The following is a 19,800-nucleotide window of genomic DNA, read 5'->3' on the forward strand; positions in this document are numbered from 1 at the left end:
CTTGATCTTTTAACGATCAAATACCTTATTTAAGCTAGATAGTTCCTTTAGACGACAAGCTCCTTTGGACAGTCCGTGGCTGTCATCAAACCTCTTGGAGAATCTACGCAGAATGGAAATTTAGATGCCTTTAACACATGGAATCCGTTGATAAGGTCAGAGATCCCCTCACGGAACTTCTTAGATTCTAAATTCTAGGGACCAGGACCACATCGATATTCACGGGACCCCTTGGTAGATCTGGGCTCCAAGCATCTACTTAATTTGCTTATACCACGATTATCTGCTGGACGGTGGTTTCGTTTGGAAAATAAGTTTTCTTGGCAGACGATTAATGAAGAATTCCTTTGGACGGATAGGAGCTTTTGTCGATGAAGTTCCAAGGATGATGAGGCAACCAGTATACCCGTTGATGACAAGGTATACTGGTAGACGAGGCCTTACACATGGCAAAGAAAGGGTCACCATGCGATTCATTTAGCCATAGTTAGTACAAAGTGTTCCTTCTAAATATGAATAAAGTAAATTTTTTTGTGATAAGGGTCCTTTGACATTTTTAGTTTGGTTACTTGTCGAGAATGAAATCGGCGTAACATCCGCCTACACTGCAGTACAGTTTGTTATACTGCTTAGGCAGAACCAAAAGTCAGACATGTTATATGTCGCAGACCGTTCAGATCGTTACTGTCGTTCTTATTTTCTAGAAAGGACGGGCTCAAACACTGCAATGTAAATTGTATTTGAGGTCTAATTAAAAATTGTCTTACCAACCGCATATATGATTAAAAATAGTAGATTCTAATTGGCAAAGTCCGGTAGCTGATATGCTAGCTTGTCCGGTCTCCACACAGCGAGACTGGATTTCGAATTTCATCCGGACCGTTCCTTCGTACGCAAGATTGGCTATCTAGCGCCGTAGTGTATAATTAAGTCTAGTAAGCCATTATATGACAGGCATGAGGTCGATAAGCCGCCAGTAAGAAGAAGAACGATTTGAAAACACTAATAACAAGGATGGCGATATGTCCGTTGGCGGTCAAGATATACGCGAAAGAAAAAAAAAAGTTACTTCAGATGCCTCTAGGAGGAACACCCTAAATAATCGGCTTAATCCAATTGACGGATGTTGAATGAAGCAAAAAAAGATCTTCCACAATCTCCTTCACGCTTCCTTTTCATTCTTTCGTCCATAAACATTAAACGAGTCAACAAAAAACACACCATCTCCAAAAAGCTTGAACATTCGCCCATCAGAAATTATCACACCGTTTGTATTCCTTTGCCAACGGACGGATAACCTCTGCAAGCGGCTAGTTCCTTTTGCAAAGTTCCTTTTCCATAGCTTCCCAAAAGTTTCCATAACTAATCAATTATACTTTTCTTACAGTACTTATTCAACATTTCTTCATTCTACCATCAGACGCCGCTCAGGGCTGCTGCAAACAAAAAGGAAGAAGCACAAATAGCAAAAACGGCCACCAAACGCAAAGCTTAACGGCAGCAATCTATTCAACGAAACAGAGATGTGAAAAAGGCGCAAACAACAAAAAAAAAACCCGCACGCTCACACACACACACACACACACATTCAAATTAGCACAAAACTTTCCGACGCCCAACCAACCCCAACTGGTGGTGCCTCACCTCCGGCTGGTCTTTTGCAGCCCGTGGCTCATCTTAAAAGAGCATAAGTGTAAATTATTTCAAGATAACACTTAAATACCCATCTAATATTATACGCATTCGATCCGACTGAATCCTTTCCGCCGTGTTGCGTGGTGTGTACGGTGGAAGACATGGGAAAAAATTGCTGTCCTGCCTTTCCTTTTCCCCAGATGCCGCGTGCGTCTCCCTGCCTTCTCATCGCATCACATCTCATCCATCGACTTTACAGCGTGGAACCGGCGGGAAGGAATGGGACGAGGAAAACCATAATTTATTATTAGAACCATTAAAACGGCGCAGGGGAAGAATCGTGGAATCGTTAAGGCACTTTCTACGTACTTCACGACGGCCACAAGCACACAAGGGGAAGAGCGAACGAGTAGGCACGCTGAGGCCGATTAAACGACAAAACACGTGAGCACATACACACACGCGCGGTACGTTGGAAGAAGGGAGGAAAGGGAGAAGGTGTCACGGAGACGATGAAATCAAGAGCGCGTTAGTTGCGCCTGCGGTGGATAAACCTCTCATCAGAACGATCCCCGGCCCGGCCCCGGCCCGGGCCAGGGCATTCAGTCTTCCGGGAAGCGATCGTTATATGGGTATGAATAGAGCGAAACGAACGAGAGGGTTCTAGAAACAAGAGCCGTCACAAAACATTGGGATCTGCAAATTTGTCATGCTTGGGAAGCAAGAATACGTAGGATAGAGGGTGCGATAAAGGGATTGTTTTTAACTATCTGTCGGTCTATCATTTCTTCGCAGGGTGGGTCGTCTACAGAAGGAAATACCATCGGTGGCAATCGAGCATTTCCTAAAAGAGAAGGAGATTTTTTCTGAATATTTCCGTAGTTACTATTGCTTAATTAATTAATGCCTAAAATACAGTGACAAACGGGGCCGGGTTAAACGAAGCGTAATCACTGGTAGAATTTCGAATTACGTGATCAAACCATTCCCGAATCGTGTAGTGTTTGCCCCTTGCTGACCGGTGTGTTGTGCGCACGGAATTTTATTCTGTTTCTTCAACGAAACTATGTAGAATCACACAATTTATAGTTAAAAACACAAAAACTCTCAGAAAAAACACTATAATTAATATAAAACTGTGCGAACTAACGCTCTTACCCTGTCTGCCTCTTGACAATCTGTTATTGTTGCCGGATTTCGATCTGTCAAAACTCTTCTCCTTGGATACTGCTACGATTACGATTGGCTACTTAGTCCAGTTTTTTTGAGCTTCACCTGCGTTTACTGTACTGATTACGGTTTCCGATTGCCGGCCGTACCTGAAGGCTTCATTAGCTTTAAAAACAACCAGTAAACAAGGTGTTAAAGCCACCTACTACCTACTACTTCTACCTTGTTGCGGTTTTTGTGTGGTTTTTCAACGCTTTCCTTACACGCAAATAAAACCCAGTCGGGCTTCCAACCCGAAAACTCTTCTCGAGCTGCGTCGGATCTATTAGCATATACTTTATGGATGTTTCACACCAATCAATCTTTGCGCTTTGCTTTTACATCTCATTTCCCATGGAGCGCGCAGACGGTATAAGAACAGAGAGGCTGGCGCGAGTTGGCGGTTCGCAATTAGAAAAGGCGTTTCGCGTTTTAAACAAAGAAAATGTGCCAACGTACTACACACACACACACACACACACGCGCGGTAACACCTGTGGGGAGGAGCATGAGGATTGGCTGACTAGTGGGGGTCCGGTAATGGCAGTTGGAGCCAGAGTTTAAGCCACTGGGTAATATGTTATTTTTTGCTTCTTTCTGTTGTTTTCACACACTCGTTGTTTGCTACCTTGCCGTTTTGCGAAACATTAATCGGTTCCGAAGGAAAGCGGGAGAGTGGTGAAGCCCGAGAACCAGGAGAAGGAACGCAAGGAATGAGATTCTAGGAGCTGCTGGTGCTGCTGCTTGCGTACTACACACGGTGTGTGTGTGTGTGTGGATTGTATATTTATGTGAATCATGTTTTGTTTTTCTTTTTTCGTTGGTTTGTTGCGACTCGGGTTTAATTTCTTTCGGGTTTTATGATACGAACGGGGGCCCAGCCATGCCAGTCAGTAGTAGTAGAGTAGCTGGCAGCGGGACTAAAATGAGATGCAGAAAAGAGCAGAACAACACACAACAGCAAAAAAAAAGATTTTCTGCAAAAAAGCTGTTTGAGCAAGAGACGCGCAAAGTTCACGACGACGACGGTGACGAGAAGTGCCAGTGGTGCACACAGAGGATGGATTTTTTGCCCTCACTCTGCTGCAGGAACTTATGGAACTGGCCGAGGAGAGAGGCCGACGAACGACGACGGCGCCGACGACCTCACGACCAAACTATCTCGTCGCACTACGTCGCCTGTGGGGGTTTTGTGGATGGAATTGCGATGCCGATGGACGAAGGATCGCGTGAAAGAAATCGTCGATTGGAAGTGTTTTTTTGGTGGAAGGAGGCGGGAAGGGGAGTGAGCAGAGGCGCACAGGCGGAACTGAGGAAATATGTGCGCCAATCATCAGGACCGAAGGGACCGACCGACCGACCGAGCGAGGGAATCCGGCAACTCCGAATCGATGGCAACCTGACTCACGTGGGTGTGCTGCCGTGCCGGTGTGCCACAACGGGGGGAAAATAGTAAAAACGAATCAGTTATTCTCCAAAATAAACCAAAAAAAAATGAGAAAATTGGAAGTCGTAGCAGGCATGGGTTCCGCCTGCTGCGCTTCCCAAAATTCCCATAACATCACATTGACTTGCTCACATCGACGCCGCCGAATGCAATACCTTTTCCAAACGGATCGAAGTCGAGATGCATCAATGAGAAACGTAACTGAAATGACGGGTACCGGGAAGAGCTAGCTGGGGAATGGAGGATGGGTAAAAAAACGCGACAAACCGATTTCGAGTTCGAGAACGTCGGACTACCGCCCCAAATGGGATGTCGTTTGTCGATTGCTTGAAGCAAGAGCAGAAGCTAGGAGCAGAGAACACACGAAGCGTAGAAACGGTTTTTATGCTATAAAGGAAGCACGGAAGGGGAGGAGGGGACGCTAGAGCAGGAAGGGTGGTGACGGGGCGTAGCAAAGTCTCTTAGCAAAGGGCTGTTGTGTGAAATGAGTGTGTGTGTGCGCAGGAAAAGCAGGCAGGTAGGGAGGGAGGGAGAGAGCGGACACTCTGGTGCTCAAACTCCGACAGTCGACAACGATGGCCGTGTCAGTGGAATCGGTTCGGGTTTGGGTTTCCTGTGGCTTCCCCTTGTTCGGTTTTGGTTATACCCAGGGAAGGCCAGCCAGGGCTGGGAGGGGGAAGGGAATACAGGGGTGCGGGCGCGTTGGCGAGGGGAGGAACCGTGAGGTAAACATTTTTCAGTTCAACCGAGCTATAGCGCGTACCACAGCGACCGACCGAAAAACCGACCCGACTTGACTCCACGTGGAGTCGCAACCGTTTTCCGTACACGGGTGCTAGTGCCTGCTCGACCAATCAGATGGCGCGTTTCGGCTGAACGTATTATGGCCGTGTAGAGTCGCGGCGGGAGTGCTCCTGCGTCCTTCTTCTTCGTCTGCTTCACTTGCTCTTGCCGTGTTTGTGTCTGCTTCTGCCGTTGCCGCTACCCTTCGCTCACTTTTCTCTGCCTCTGCTCCGCCTTCCCCGCTACCTATACTCTGTGCCTTGACATACACAAGTCGAACAAGCAGAGCTACAGCGAAAAGCGCACAGGGGGCTGTTGTGTGCCGGTGGTCGGAGCGGGCCCGGGGCGGTGGCGGCGGGGCAAAAAGCAACACAAAAAAGAAGCACACACAAAGAGAGAGGTTTACGAGCAAGGACGAACGGTTGAGCGGGGTTCTTGGAACGGTTGGAAAAGATCGTCATCACCATCGCTTCGTCGCCAACGTGTTCCTTTTTTTCTTCGCTTTATACTCTGTTTTGCTGGCTGCTGGTGCTGCTGCTATTATCGTTGGTCGTGTTGGTTTCTCGATAGCGGCTGCTTGGGGTTTGGGTTTGGTTTAGGTCCCTTACCCCGCCGCCGCTCTGGCAGGGGGTAGTTATTTGGTAAAGTGGTAAAGAAAAAGAAGCAAACCAAGGGAGAAGCGAAGATGCCAAGGAAGCAGCAATGTTGAGCTTTTTTTATGGCCAGCGCACAGTGCACACACACCTACCTACCAACCTCTTGCCCTCCCTGTAGAGTCTTTGCATTCTCTCGTGCCTTTCGTGCCTTGTGCTTCCTTCCGCCAGAGTCCACGACCCGCCGGGAATTGAAAATGGTTCTCATTTTGCAGAAGAGGAGCTGTTGAGGCTGTGTGTTTTTCTTCTCTTTCTCTCTGTCACTCTCTCTCTCTCTCTCTCTCCGTTTCACTGTGAAACAGATCTCTGAACCAGGAACATCATTTCATCGTCCAAGAACCATAAGGGCCCGTCGTAGTGGTAGATCAAGTTATGCTGAAGGAGCTGGTCGAAAAAAAACTAAGTTTTTGCTCGAGAAGTTCGACAACTTCGCTGTTCTTGGGTGGGATAATACTGCTACTACTGCCACGACTGACAAGCAAGGGAAATAGTTATTTTCCCACTGTTTCGGTGGACAACCTGAACAGTCAGCCAGCCAGCCGGCACCCGTAAACTGCAGCTAGAGATAATAACAGCAGCAGCAGCACACACCGTTGCCCGTTTGCCCGCCATTATTGTGCCGTTGGTAATGGCGCGCGTGTGTGTGTGAGTGAGCTCTGTCTGCACACACACCATCAATGCGGTGAGCGAGCGCACAACGCACACCATCGTACTACGGTAGGAAAACATTGCACGCACACATCGCACAACTTCGTATGCATCCCGAGTCCGAGGATGTACCAAACGGGCTGCAATACGGTTTGAAACGTGGTTGTTTTGTTTTTTTTTTGGTTTGGGGTTTTGCATTGATTTTTGCAAGATTTTGCGTACCATTTCTATTTGTGCGAGGTTGTTGGCGCAATCGAAGAAGCGAAAGGAAGCGCGTGTTAGTAAAGTGGCCTTAAGAGGGTTTCAAGTTTTGCATAATTCATACAAGATTTCCCACTTGGCCGACTCTCGCGTCAGAACAAAATCAGATTCAAATGGCGGCACCTCCCCCAGTCCAGGGTGCTGTACTCTTCTGATTGTGGAGTAACACTTCAGGGGATTTTTTTGCCGTATTTGTTTGTAGTGCATAAATATTGAAGGATCTTGCCTTTTTTTGTGGCTAATTTGTAAGCCAAGTCTACTAAACTTTGTACGATGGTATGTGAGTTGAAGCAAGTGAAGTATTATGGTGATCGAATTTAATCTCAGATAAATGCTATAAAAAAAATTAACCGGAAGCTAAAAACCCAAGCCTATAAGTGAGTAATTAAGCAATAAGAACATGTAAGAATGAATGGTCACATTCTACTTACTTGATCAACCATATTTCAACCGGATTTCAAACCCAGTACTAATGCATAGAAATGAATAAAATGGGGGAAAAAGACACGGCAGTATTAATGTTGGAGTTGGTCCATTGATCACGCGATCATTAAGCATACATTTTTACTGACGACAGCGTAAATCACACTTGATTCCGTTACGCTTCACATCGTTTTTCTACCTTTGGTGCTAAAATAAAAATTGATTCCATCCAGGTGACACATGGAATCTCGAAGTGGAAGTCATCGATGCTATTGGAACCTCAACTCGATTAGGACACGATTGGTAAAACATTGGAGAAACGGACATATATGAAGATATGATTAATGTTGAAGGCAATTTGGAAGCTTATTTATGTTAGTAGGTGTTTGGCAAATGATTGCTTCCTGAAATAAAACAATAATCTGAAAGGTGAACTAGGCGCTTCGGCTACGCCGCTACTACGCCGGGATGGCAAAAAGACCCGGACTGGAGCGGGGTTCTTTTTTTCATAAAGACAAATCTCCTGCTCACGGAGATTTGGGTTACAAATTTTTGCAGTATAACCAGACCTTACCTCTAACTGACTCCTGCTTAAGGTGATTGACTGAACTGACTCCCCCCTAAACATTTTTCGTGAAAAGCATTTTTCGTTTTCAAACATTGTTGCTGCAAACATTGTACAGCAGTATTTTTCTTTGCTTCCAGAACTTCGAGATTATTGAAGCAAGCGTATTGATCCTTAAAGGGTAATTTTATTTCCCCTTTCAAGACTTTTTGACAAACTTAACAGACTAATAGAGACTCACCAGCTCGACGTTTTGGAGGCGTTCGAGATCAAGCGCCGCGCAGAGGGCATACAAACCAGGTTGTATCTGGTTCATTTCAAGCGAGGAACGTGCTCGCTTAAAAAGCTGGAGACAGATATTAATTTGTTTATTTGCCGAAAAAGATGTCCGCCATTAAGGCTTTAAAAATCTATTCCAAAAATCTAGTCATTCGAACTAAAAAGGAATGGGATAGACAAACACAGAGAATTACACGGTGTTAATGCTGCTACAGGTTCCTAACTTGTAGTGCCTTTAGACCGAGAAGGCCAGGAACACGCGCGGCCCTACGACATATAAGGGCAAAAACATTGCTCACTTTGGCCACCGTAATATTGATATGTTCCTTAACTGACTCATCATCCAACTGAACACTAAGGTGTATCCTTTACAGGGGGTACATGTTGTATGGGAAAGCCTAATAGCGAGATATGTTTAAATGTAGTTTGTGATGGTTGGGGCATCCAACAGAAATTGAGTAGCATTTTTAGCTTATTGGCCTTTTCACAATGGATTGGATTTGATCCCCGGTCCTGCCGTGTGAAGTATTAATTGAAAGCACTGTAATATTTTTAACGGAACTTAGGAGACATGTCCCCAGTTTCATGTCTCCTATGTTCCGTTGGATAAAGCGTTGGATGAAGCTGTAGGACACAGGGTCATCGAATGAAAAATCAGTTGCTTTTATGATATTTTTGCCTGCAGAAAGGTGGCCCGACTAAAAACAAAACACTTCATTATTGTGCTTGTCTTACCCGGAGGGGGGGAAACATAAGACAGCCCAGCCGGATACAAAGCAACCCTCACCGATGTAGTTCGTAAAACGCTGATGTTGCGATGGGTAGGAGGAACACATTCATCCATTTTTGCCACCCTGCCACAATTCTCTGCCATTTGCCCATGGTAGGCCGTCGTATTACTTTACGATCTAACAACACGCTTTAACATCGATCTAATCAACGATCAGTTTTCTTTCCAACGCCGGCCGACTATGTGGGGGAGGGGGGGGGGGGTGGCGGTGGCGGGTTGCGGGTGGTGCTGGTGTACGCTACTGCAAGAAGGCCTTTTGTTGAGCTGTTTTGTTGGACGGCGTTCCGGTTATCGGTACAACTTCGTTTTACACCAGTGCTCATCAGTGGTTACCCCGAAGTACCTCACAGTGTTTCCCCACGTTCAACGACGCCAAAACGTGTAGACGGGGAAGCAACGTGTGGAAGGGGGCGGTGGTCAGGTCTGTCTGTCTTACATTACGCGCATAACCCCACACACACACACACACACACACACAAGTACACCCACCGGTGTATATAGCCGGCCGAACTGGGAGGAGGATGGTCACGTTACAATCATTAATTAAACACGAGCAATTAAAGACATCACAGTCTGGCGAAGGCAAGCAGCGCGCGTCTCTGCGGTACTTCGAAAGTGGGATGTGTGGTAATACTAGTGTAATGGCTCCCGCTGACTACCGGTGGGCGTCGGATGGATGGTGTCATGATTAGGGCCAACAAGCGTGAACAAGTGTTACTACGATGCGTAACACTGATTTTGCAGAATGAAAATTCAAGTGTGTCTACTCTCGTTCCGACCAAACGGAACCACATCCTGGTTCGGGGTGGCTGATCTTATCAGGCAGGGTGCGACAGTGCCGGGTGCTTGTGACAGTGAAGAGTGGAGATTGGTAGATAATCGTGTTCCACTGCACCCTTTTTGCAACACGGTTCACATTCAAATGAAGTCCTTTTGTGGATCAATGATCAATCTCGATCTTGATCACTCGATCATCAGATCCAGCGCGCACCTCTTTTACTACTTTTTTTTCCAACAGTTGAGAAAGAGCACTAATTCTCGCTCAAATACCATCGCCACCATCATCATCATCATCATCATCGTTACGTTGACGTTGACTGAGAGGGGGTGACACGGGCAGGAGCGTTTGTTATCTTTGACCGCGCCGGTGAAGAGTGTTTGATTTACCCCGGTGAGTACACGGCACACGGAAAACGGTTGGGTAAACATGTGCTAGACAAACAAATGACGGACGGAATTGTGTTGACCGATGTTTGATGGTTGACAATAGTATGGTTGAGGGCTTCGTCGACATGAGGGAAGCGCCTTCCCGTAGTAAGGCAAATAATCTACTTTCACAACGTACAGTGCGCGGCCCAAGTGTTGGATGACGTTGTTTCGCGGCAAATGTATCAAACTTTAGGCCATAAATCACGATGTTGTTGCTCATATTAGCAACAACACCCATTGTGATGTTACTACAATATAACCTACATTTGCAGCCGCCTTGGCTAAACTAGGCACTGCAGACTGTTGGTGCATTTTTCCTCTACCACCACCACCAACTAGCATTCGACAGAACATCCAAAGTAAACGCGTCCCCTCTGATGTCGACAAAACGTCGGACAAACATGTCCCCACTATCGTGGAATGTTTGCGCACACCGCTTGCGTGTGCGACCGGTTTAGTTTGTAGAGTAAACATGTCGTTTTTTTTCTTTCTTCGCCATGCCGTAAGCAAACACATGCACAAACAGACACACTCACACATACATTTTGGCCTCGTGATGAACCTCGAAAGAGCGTGGAAGTTACTGTTTGCCCAACAATCAGTCATTTCTTTACGCGCTGCCAGTAGGAGAAATGGGGAGACTTGTGTGGCTCTGAGCGTTTTATAACACCGGCCCGGGCTGACAGTGTCTATTTTTCGTTGCACGGAAGAAGAAGACGGGCGTGGGGTGGCCAGGATGGAGGGCTTTGGGTTGTTTGTAGAGAAAATTATATTTTATTATCAACTTCACTGTGCATACATGTGGCAAAACTGCGATTGTGGAACCATGACCGATGAGCAGCGGTCGGTTTTCCTGTGACTGTTGTTGTCGCTTTGGAGGAAAATTCGAGCAGGCGGTCGGACAAGGAGTGACTCAAAGCTACACTTAAAAAAATGGACGTATGCTTTAATTTGTGGGGACAATTTTCTAAGCCAAGTTTGCATCACTTATGAGGCTTAAAATTAAGGAAGTTTATACTCATCGGATCCGATTAAAATATTCGAACATCGTGCACTCTGTTGTCTCTTATTGACTTTGTTCAATACGTTTTTTTCTGGTCGATGCGTAGTAGAAAGGTATTTCAAGCGAGGTGTGAACAAATGTATCACAATTGTCCAACCCTAGGCTAAGCAAATCGGCCTTAAAGGCAAAGAGATGCTTAACTTCTAGGTGTTTGAGTTGGTTTGAGTAAGGGTTGAGTTTTCAATAGGTGTCTTAATTGAAAGAATATGCAAAGATACATCCTTATTTTTTCATCCTTTTAAATTAAGCTTAATTATTCTAGAAAATAGCACCATAAGACCCGTCAGCGGCATGAATTGTTCTGGAGTTTAATTTGATAAGATAATTTGATATTAGAGATGAGATCACTGCTATTGAGTCGTCAAAGCCAGACGACGCTAAATGCAAGCTCACGTGGCTGAGAAGAACTGATTACTATCCAGCGTCGGCGGTGTGACTAGGCCAAACCCATTCGAGGTTGTAGACTTGTGTATTAATAACTGTATCAACGGACAGTTATACATATAGTTCTCTGGAAACACAATTAAACAAATAATACACGAACTATATACTGGTAGCAATTCGTATAGCAGCATCTACATTTTTGGTATTTATATTTGGTAAATAATACAAGGCGCCTGGACAAAATTTAGACTTTGAACGGTTAGGGAGCGCATCTTTTTATCATGCAAAATTATACCTCTGAAATAGTAGCATTTAAAAACAGTTAAATCTCACCCAACAGCTGATGAGTTCCCATATGTAACACTTTTATAGGGCTTAGCAATATTCCTAACTTTTTAAACTAAATAATAATTTTAAGTTAAGGAACTCAGAAAGGTCAAAATAGAAAAAAAGAAGCATTACAAAATGTTCAAAACAAAAATCATTATGGCAAAAACGCATAACACGTTAATAACATTGATGGTAAACGTTATGGAAGAGCAAACTTAAATGTTTGTTTGAGATGCGTAGAATTGTATTGTTCGCTCTGTCACGTGAACTTTGACGATCGATGTGCAGAAACAGAAAACAAGGAAAATAATTCTGGATAACAACTCTGTAGCACCTATTTAAGCTACTGCTGGTGATCGGAAATTATATGCGCTAATTATGCAATTTATTTTATTTATTTTTATTTATTTATTATTACGGACTGATGCCGTATTGTCAATTATGCAATTTGTTGAATCAATAAATGAATGCCCTACATCTGCTCTGGCTTCTGTTAAGTATTCGTAATTACAACCGCTTTCATTTATGAATCATGATCAATCTTTTCGAACCTAGATATCTAGATTCCTCCTTTTATTTAGTTTTTCATGTGTGTGTCTTATTAACAACAGTTCATAAATGTATTTCCAGCTCAATGGTGCTTTAAGCTCTAGGTCAGTATAAACGGTAGCTCCAGATAACTTAGAGCACTGCATCTTCTGAGGGATTATCACAAGAACACAGGGATAATTGAGCACACGCCAAAAGCCTTGATGATTTCCATGGTCGAACTCCTAAGCATATGATTAGGAAGATGACGCAGAACCGGAGTGTTCCTGAATACTAATCAAGTGGAAAAATTGAGCAGTTTGAGTGGAAGCCACAGTACTTGAACGCCTTCTAGCATAGAATTAACACAAGGTCCCCGCCATACATCAAAGGGTGTGTTGTGATTGGGAGGAAGTCATTGAGTGAGGTCAGCTACTTGCATGGTTAACAAGGCTTTCACTACCCGTTGTGGTGCATAAATTTCTTTCTTTTTCTTTTAAGTGGAATTTTAGGTACATTCTAAGTTCGAATGTAGTTACATTACTCTTGAAGACTTTTAATCGTTCTGCAGTTCTGATAAGCAGCATCTGTATAGCAAAATGAAGATCTGTGTTATGAATCAATTGATTGGAATGGTGGGTTCCCATGTCACCTAATACTGTTTATAATAAGATTATCATTTCAGCTGTTTGCGTGTAATTTTTAAGAAACAAAATCCATAGACAAAGGTAACTTATGGAAACATTCCAGAAGCAATATTATTATCTTGAAAAGTATATCGAAGTTCCAAAATATGTTCCCCATGTTTCGGCCACTTTTAGAAAACAATGTAATTGACAATCAAGTTGACAAAAGGATGCCTAAGGAGCTATATTCGCTTGTTTACTATGAATGTGAATTTGCGCAACATGATAACATTGAGAGGAAATGTATATATTTACCCAGCAAAATATTTCCAACTACACTTCAAATTTCAGTATTTTTTAGCGAATGGACTAAATTGCTTTTCTCGAATCGATTTTTTTTTATTCAAACTGATTTCTTCCTCCCGCGGAGATGCGTCTTCCTCCCATCCCGCGCTTATCGTCTTTTGAGATGTCATCATTGCGATGGCGAAAAGATACCGAAAGACCACCCTGGCCCCCAAACCCCCCCAGATTTGGCCCGGCCGGACGGGCCGGGGTCGGCTTGACGCTACGCTTTAATAATGTCAATATACACAGGCGGCACAATCACACGCACCGAACGATTCGATTCCGAAACAGCACCCCCAACCCCCAGGCCTGTGAGCCATCAAACCAGAGCAAGTAAAAACACCGACCAAAATCGAACCAAGAAAAAAAACACCGACGACACACACACACACACACACACACACAAAACAGAAAAAGAAACAGCCACACCAGCAGCGGCTGCGGCAGCAACATCACGCACGTTAGTAAGCATCGCTGCGTTACCATGGGGAAAGAGTGTGAAAAGGAAGAGTTTGAAAAGGTGGAGAAGGTAAGAAGGGAAAAGTGAAGTGACGTGAGGAGGGGGGTACCGGAGCCAGAAGCAGAAATATATTTTCGCTCGAAAAACCCCAACGGAGAGCCCCCGCAAGGAATGAGGTTTTTGGGTTTGTGCTATGTGGTATCAGAATGTGGTGGATGAAGGAGGGGGAAGGAGGAGTGGAGGCGGTTGAAGGAGGGGGGGGGGGAGGGTGAAGCACTTTCGAAGGAATGAAAGAAGCGACGAAATTATTGGGCACGGGGGAAGCGCAACGCACAAAGCGACAACGACTGAAATGTGTGTGCACAGTTGTTGGCGAGGAAGGAAATGGAATGGAAAAGGGAAGGGGGAAGTTGGGGGTGGAAGAGGCGCTGTATGGGGTGTGAGAAGCTTGTCAGAAGAGCTCAGGCAGAAGGAACAGCGTGGCCAAACAAGGCACGCAGGACGGAGTTGGAGATGGCGCAGAATGCGCACGAAGGAAGGGAGCGAGGATAAGCACGAGATCTAGAATGATTGGTTTGCCATGGTCGAGAGGAATAAGCAAGCAGGACGGGAAGGGGAACAGGATGGGTAGGAATGATGCAAGGGACGGGGAGGGCTGTGTGTGTGTATGTCGTTGGCGGTTGATTGGGGCTGTGGGCACGCGGGACTAAAATGGTCTGTCTGTGTGAAATATGAAGAAGCGGAGCGGTCGGGGCGTGAGGAGCGGTGCTTTTACTAACCCTCCACTTTCCGCTTCCCTTGACCCCAAACCCACCCCTCACACTCATTTGCGACTCTGCATTTCCACTTGACAAACCCTAAGGAAAGGCAAAAAATATTGGTTTCTTTTCATAAATAGTCGACGAATGCTGGGTTTTCATTGGTCGCCGGTCGCCCATGGCTGGTGTAATCTTGCCTGCCAACGACTCCACGTGGAGTGATCTCGCTTCGCGCTGTGGATTTGAAAAGGGTCGGCGAGGTGAGTGAGCGAGTATGTGTGTGTGTATGTGAAGTAAGGGACCGCGAACGAAGAGCTCTCTTTTCCTCGCCCTACCTCAAGCTATCGTTTTCGTACGTCGCTACCGCTCTACACACATAAATACACACACACACACACACCGCCGTCGCCATCCGTCTGTCCGTCCGTCCGCACTCTTCCCATTAGACACACTCACCTACTGCGCGATGCTTGTTGTGTTGAGTTGCTTGGTCGGTCGGTTGGGTTGGGTTGGGTTGGGTTAGTTGGGCGGAAAGGTAGATGGGAATGAAGGGAGGAAGGGAGCGAGCGGTGAACGTTTTCATTTGTTCGCCGTCGTCTACGCCTCGCTGCTATACCTGCTCGTTCGCTCGCTCGCAACCCTCAAGCCCTTAACAACTGCTCTCGTTCCTCGCCACCTCGAACGCCTACTTCGTTTGCCGTTTTCTACCGAACCACACTGAAACAACAATAACAGCAACAAAAACATGCGCACACACACACACGTATAACACCCAAACAGTTGTTCTCGTACTTACTTTTTTTTATTTTTTCCGAGGGCTAGCCTCAACACCGCTGATAGTTACCATTTCCTTCCCTTCTTCCGCTCCTTCGCCCTTACCCTTCGGACCCTATGTGGTACTACTACAGCTCCTTTTCAACTTCGATTACTCTGTACCCTGTCCTGACGCCTTCCCTTCCCTTTGCGCTTCTGTCCCGTACGTGCACACGAATCACAAACGTCCAGTTTATCCCATTTTCCATGCGCGATTGCCTGTGAGCTTTTTTTTTTTTTGGATGGTTGGATGGTTGCTGTTTTTCTTTTGCGCTCCTTTTTCGATCCCTCTACCCAACCGTTTCCACGGTGTCAGGGCTAAGGCCCGAGGTAGAGAGGTGGCTCGAGTGAACTCTTAAGCAGCGGTAAATGCTCACATTTCTCGCTCACTTACAAAGAAGAAACAAAAAAAAAAGTCAATCGCGCATTTTGGTGTCTTCTTATTATTGCATCACGTGCGAATGTTTCTTTCTCTCTCTCTCGCAAACAGCTGTGGAGAGAGTATTTAGAATGGAATTGCTATGTTTAGTATGCCTGGTCGGTACATCATCGGGTCCGAAGTGTTCCGGTGTGTGTGTGTGTGTGTGTGTGTGTGTGTGTGTGTGTGTGTGAAGTTTTGATTTTATTTTATCTGATTATTGCAATTATTGGCAATTTTCTTTTTCTATGCAATTGCAGGTAAATAATAACTAGTACCTGCGTTTTACATTTTTCTCTCCCATCTAGGATTGGACTTGCCGTAGGCGCTGATAATGATTCGGCGCTATCAATGAACGCTCTAAAAACCATGCTAATATTATCAGGCGGGCAGTTACATGTGCCATTGATTGAGTTCGCTATTGTTGTGGCATTTGCATTGTTATTGTGGCTTCAACATTTCTCATTAAAATCTACCTCCAATTGCGCGATATGTTTAATGTATATCTATAGACCGGTGTTTTAACTGCATAATGTCTAATCACTACCGTCAATCAACCACAGGCCGCAGGCACAACATGCCACGGCATGTTTTTTTTGGGGGGGGGGAGGGGGCTGTTTTATGGATATGTAGCTTTCGTGAAATCCCTTTGAACTCCTCGATGCATCTCTTCACTGTTTCCGAGCTCTGATCAGGTCGGATGGGACAATATTCGGGATAGCAAATTGAGCAGATTTGACACCCATATCCACGTTTTTTTGTGAATTATGTCGTTTCCAACCTGGGTGGATTACACTCTAGAGCATATGCCGGTCCATAATTTTCATATTATTCGAAGCTCAACTGCGTCCGAAAGCGAGCAGATTGCTTATCGAGTGTGGATTACGCTTAGGAACGCATTCTAAATCCGGACTTGATTAGGGTTTGGATTAAATTTGGCTTAAATCTTGAAACTGAAGCATATGTTTCCGGTCGAAAATGATACTACTCCAGAGTAAATATTTATCCTTTTTTTAAATTATAATTCAGGTTATCTTGGGAACAGCTCCTCGTTCTCTCGCACACGACAGGGCCGTTATGAAATCCCATCGACAGGATACATGTTTCATCGCAATTATTCCTATTACTTACTGCATTCGAAAAAAGGACCTTTCCCATCGAGCTTTTCAAAGTTGATATCATGAGCGCCCTCCAGTGGACACTAGCTGAAGTAAATATTCAACGGAACCGTTGCTCTTAGCATAGCGGTTGATCGATTTTTTTTAAATTATATCTTACGCACTTGATTTTGCATTTTTTGTTAATTTTAATGTGGAAGAGTGATTTCTTATCGATATAGAATATTTTTTCATCGTCGCTTTTGTTTCATCTATAAATAGCGGTGGAATTTGCTTTAACAATCGGTGATGGTGATGGTGTTCTAAATGCACTTTATTTGAAAGATTTTAATTAATTTCATTGATTTTCTATTCGAATGCGAATTGATACTTGTCGTCTCGAAGACTGGTACTATCAATGCTGTTCACAAATATTCCTTTGTGAGATGCATAATTTGTCTTTGTAGTGTAGTACTGATTTTGTTATAAGAGCATCAGGATGAATTGACTGAGCTATTAATCTATTTAATGTTCGTTATGGCCTTGAAATGCTCTGTACAACAAAATCTACAATTCAGTTGTGCGTTCCAATCAAGGTATATGGATATAGAAGGTAGAGTTGTTTAGAGCAAATTGACATTTCTCGACCTGACATAACAGTTCCGTGGTGATCAAGGGGAAGGGTATTGAGAAGAGTGATGGCAGCGTCGGAGGAGGCGCCGGTGGTGGTATCGCTTGCGATTTTTTGACGAAAAATGCAACCAAATATCGTCAATCTTCTGTGGAACAACATTTGATATGCGAAAATGACCCATAAATTAGCGAAATTGCTCAAGGGATTGAGAATCGAGGCTGTTTGTTCATGTTGGTAGCCCCATACCATATGTTTTTGTAAACAAACTCTGACATAACTCGACTAAAATGTCGCCCTGTCAAATCGATAAAAATTCACCTTCTAAATACATACACCTTGCCTTCTAAATACATACACCTTGGTTCCAATCTCGTGCAGCCCGGGAAGTTTAAAAATAACATCGAAAATAATCATCGCGCCTGTTGTCAAATGCTGTGACGTTTGTAGATCAGGCAAAGAAACAAAACATAAACACAAAAGATACATTCAACTTTTTTATCGTTTGGGAAGCGGCAATCATTTTAACGTCCAAGTTTTTTACCATCTTCTATTCAATAATAAAGCAGAAACAAATCGTTTTACACAACTATTGAAATATGTCTGATCCGCACGATGAACTTTGTCCGCCTAATCAAGAAGACGATGAATTAACCTTGCCACGCGCGAGTATCAACAAAATAATTAAGGAACTGGTAAGCGTTCGCAATTGCAATTATAATCGGCTGTTAACACTAAACATAACGATAAAACATTTGTCCGGACATTCCCAGGTGCCGTCAATTCGAGTGGCTAATGAAAGCCGAGAGTTAATATTGAATTGTTGCACCGAGTTCATACATCTAATTAGCTCGGAGGCGAATGAAGTGTGCAACCAGCGGAACAAGAAAACTATAAATGCTGAGCACGTATTGGAAGCGCTTGATCGGTTGGGATTTAAGGATTACAAGCAAGAAGCGGAAGCAGTTCTGAACGATTGCAAGCAGGTGGCCGCAAAACGAAGAAGACAAAGCACCCGGCTCGAAAATCTTGGCATACCCGAGGAGGAGCTTTTACGGCAGCAACAGGAACTATTTGCTCGTGCCCGGGAGGAACAGGCGGCGGCCGAACAGCAACAATGGTACAGCGTGCAGACAGCAACGCTACAGAATGCTGAACTGTTCCAGAAGCAAATGTCGCAAGATGAAGACGATAGTGACGAATATTAGAAATCATCCCGGGAATTGCTCTAAAAAGCCGGCTTTCTTCCGTTGAAAGGAAAGAAAAAACGAAAGGCGTTATGGTTCCTCCACTTTATTGATACAGTACAATGTTTGTACGCGCATTGGCTGTCTGACGGGACCGACATGCGTTCATGCGTTTAGATTGCCAAGACATCTGTTTCGTGACTCAGCTGTGTTTGAAGGTTGGAAAGCTTGTTTTTCAGTACCTGCACTCCCATTAATACAATATTTTCTGGCTTGAGAGCACCAGAAGATTCAACGTTGAAGAAAAATTTGTTTGGCTTTAACTCCCAGTTATAATCGGCTTCATCTGCAATATGACAAAAAAAGCTATGAAACGGTTCGAAGGCGTTAAATGCAATCGTAACTTACACTTATCATCATCCAGCTCGGTGTGTTCTGATTTCGGCCATTCATCAGGCTTTGGATATAATGTGTGCCGCATAGCGTTGTCCGGATCGTACTCAAAGCTAACACCACACGTAGGATTCCATTTAGCGTGCTCTTTGCCGAATCCCTTCTTTGCGTATGCTTTCAGTTTTAGCTCTTGTCCTTTTCGAAGCTTAATGATAAGTATTTCGTCCGTGCCTTCTCCGTACTCGTTGTCCTCGTCGTCTCGATGTCTGGACGTAACTGGTAACACGCGAGGATCGCTGGATTTCAGGTCGGCCGTTGTTACGTGCCTTGTGTGCTCCTCGTTACACTTGACATCGAGCGTGAATTCGACGCTGCACTCGTTGCAAAAGTCCAAACAGGGACAATCACGGCTGTACTGCATGCGATCTACCACTTCATCGGAAATAAGTGGTATCAACCCGACTCGATGAGCCAGAAACTCATCGGCCAGAACGGTAGTATTTGATTCCAGTTGAACCCAATCGATTGCCAATGTCGGCGTTTCTGCTATAAACACCCGGCGCAAACTGTTTGCCACACTGCAAAGAGGTCGTAAAGTATAACCAAACATTTGAGCATTTGCCGGGGCAACTTAAAGCCTTGCCTTACCTTAACTCGGTGTCTTCAACTATAAACTTCACATTCTCATCGGTTAGTTCCGATATTGTAACCGATGGCTGATTGGCGTACGGCATTTTTTAGGGGAAGAAAAGTTAATAAAATTACCAAATGAAGCTGCTAGCGCACAAACAATGCTTTGCTGCCGAAGGTAAACAAATTAATCGATGACGTTTGGAAGCGTCCGTTCGTAGTATTGACGTAG

General features: G+C 44.7%; 2 protein-coding genes across 2 annotated transcripts; one reads left to right on the top strand and one right to left on the bottom strand.

Annotated features, from left to right (window-relative positions):
- The first annotated feature begins 17,809 nt into the window (after window positions 1–17,809).
- Window positions 17,810–18,847, top strand: LOC118517686 (protein Dr1). The gene is made up of 2 exons (XM_036064097.1): window positions 17,810–18,053; window positions 18,132–18,847. The coding sequence occupies exons 1-2, from the start codon at window positions 17,958–17,960 to the stop codon at window positions 18,564–18,566; spliced, it is 531 nt and encodes a 176-aa protein (XP_035919990.1). The 5' UTR covers window positions 17,810–17,957; the 3' UTR covers window positions 18,567–18,847.
- Window positions 18,636–19,763, bottom strand: LOC118517684 (DNA-directed RNA polymerase II subunit RPB3). Its single transcript, XM_036064095.1, has 3 exons — window positions 19,587–19,763; window positions 18,954–19,516; window positions 18,636–18,891 (listed from the first exon to the last, which is right to left on the bottom strand). The coding sequence occupies exons 1-3, from the start codon at window positions 19,670–19,672 to the stop codon at window positions 18,719–18,721; spliced, it is 822 nt and encodes a 273-aa protein (XP_035919988.1). The 5' UTR covers window positions 19,673–19,763; the 3' UTR covers window positions 18,636–18,718.
- Between the last annotated feature and the right edge of the window lie 37 nt (window positions 19,764–19,800).

Source organism: Anopheles stephensi, chromosome 2, assembly GCF_013141755.1.
Source record: "Anopheles stephensi strain Indian chromosome 2, UCI_ANSTEP_V1.0, whole genome shotgun sequence".
Classification (NCBI taxonomy): Eukaryota; Metazoa; Arthropoda; class Insecta; order Diptera; family Culicidae; genus Anopheles; species Anopheles stephensi.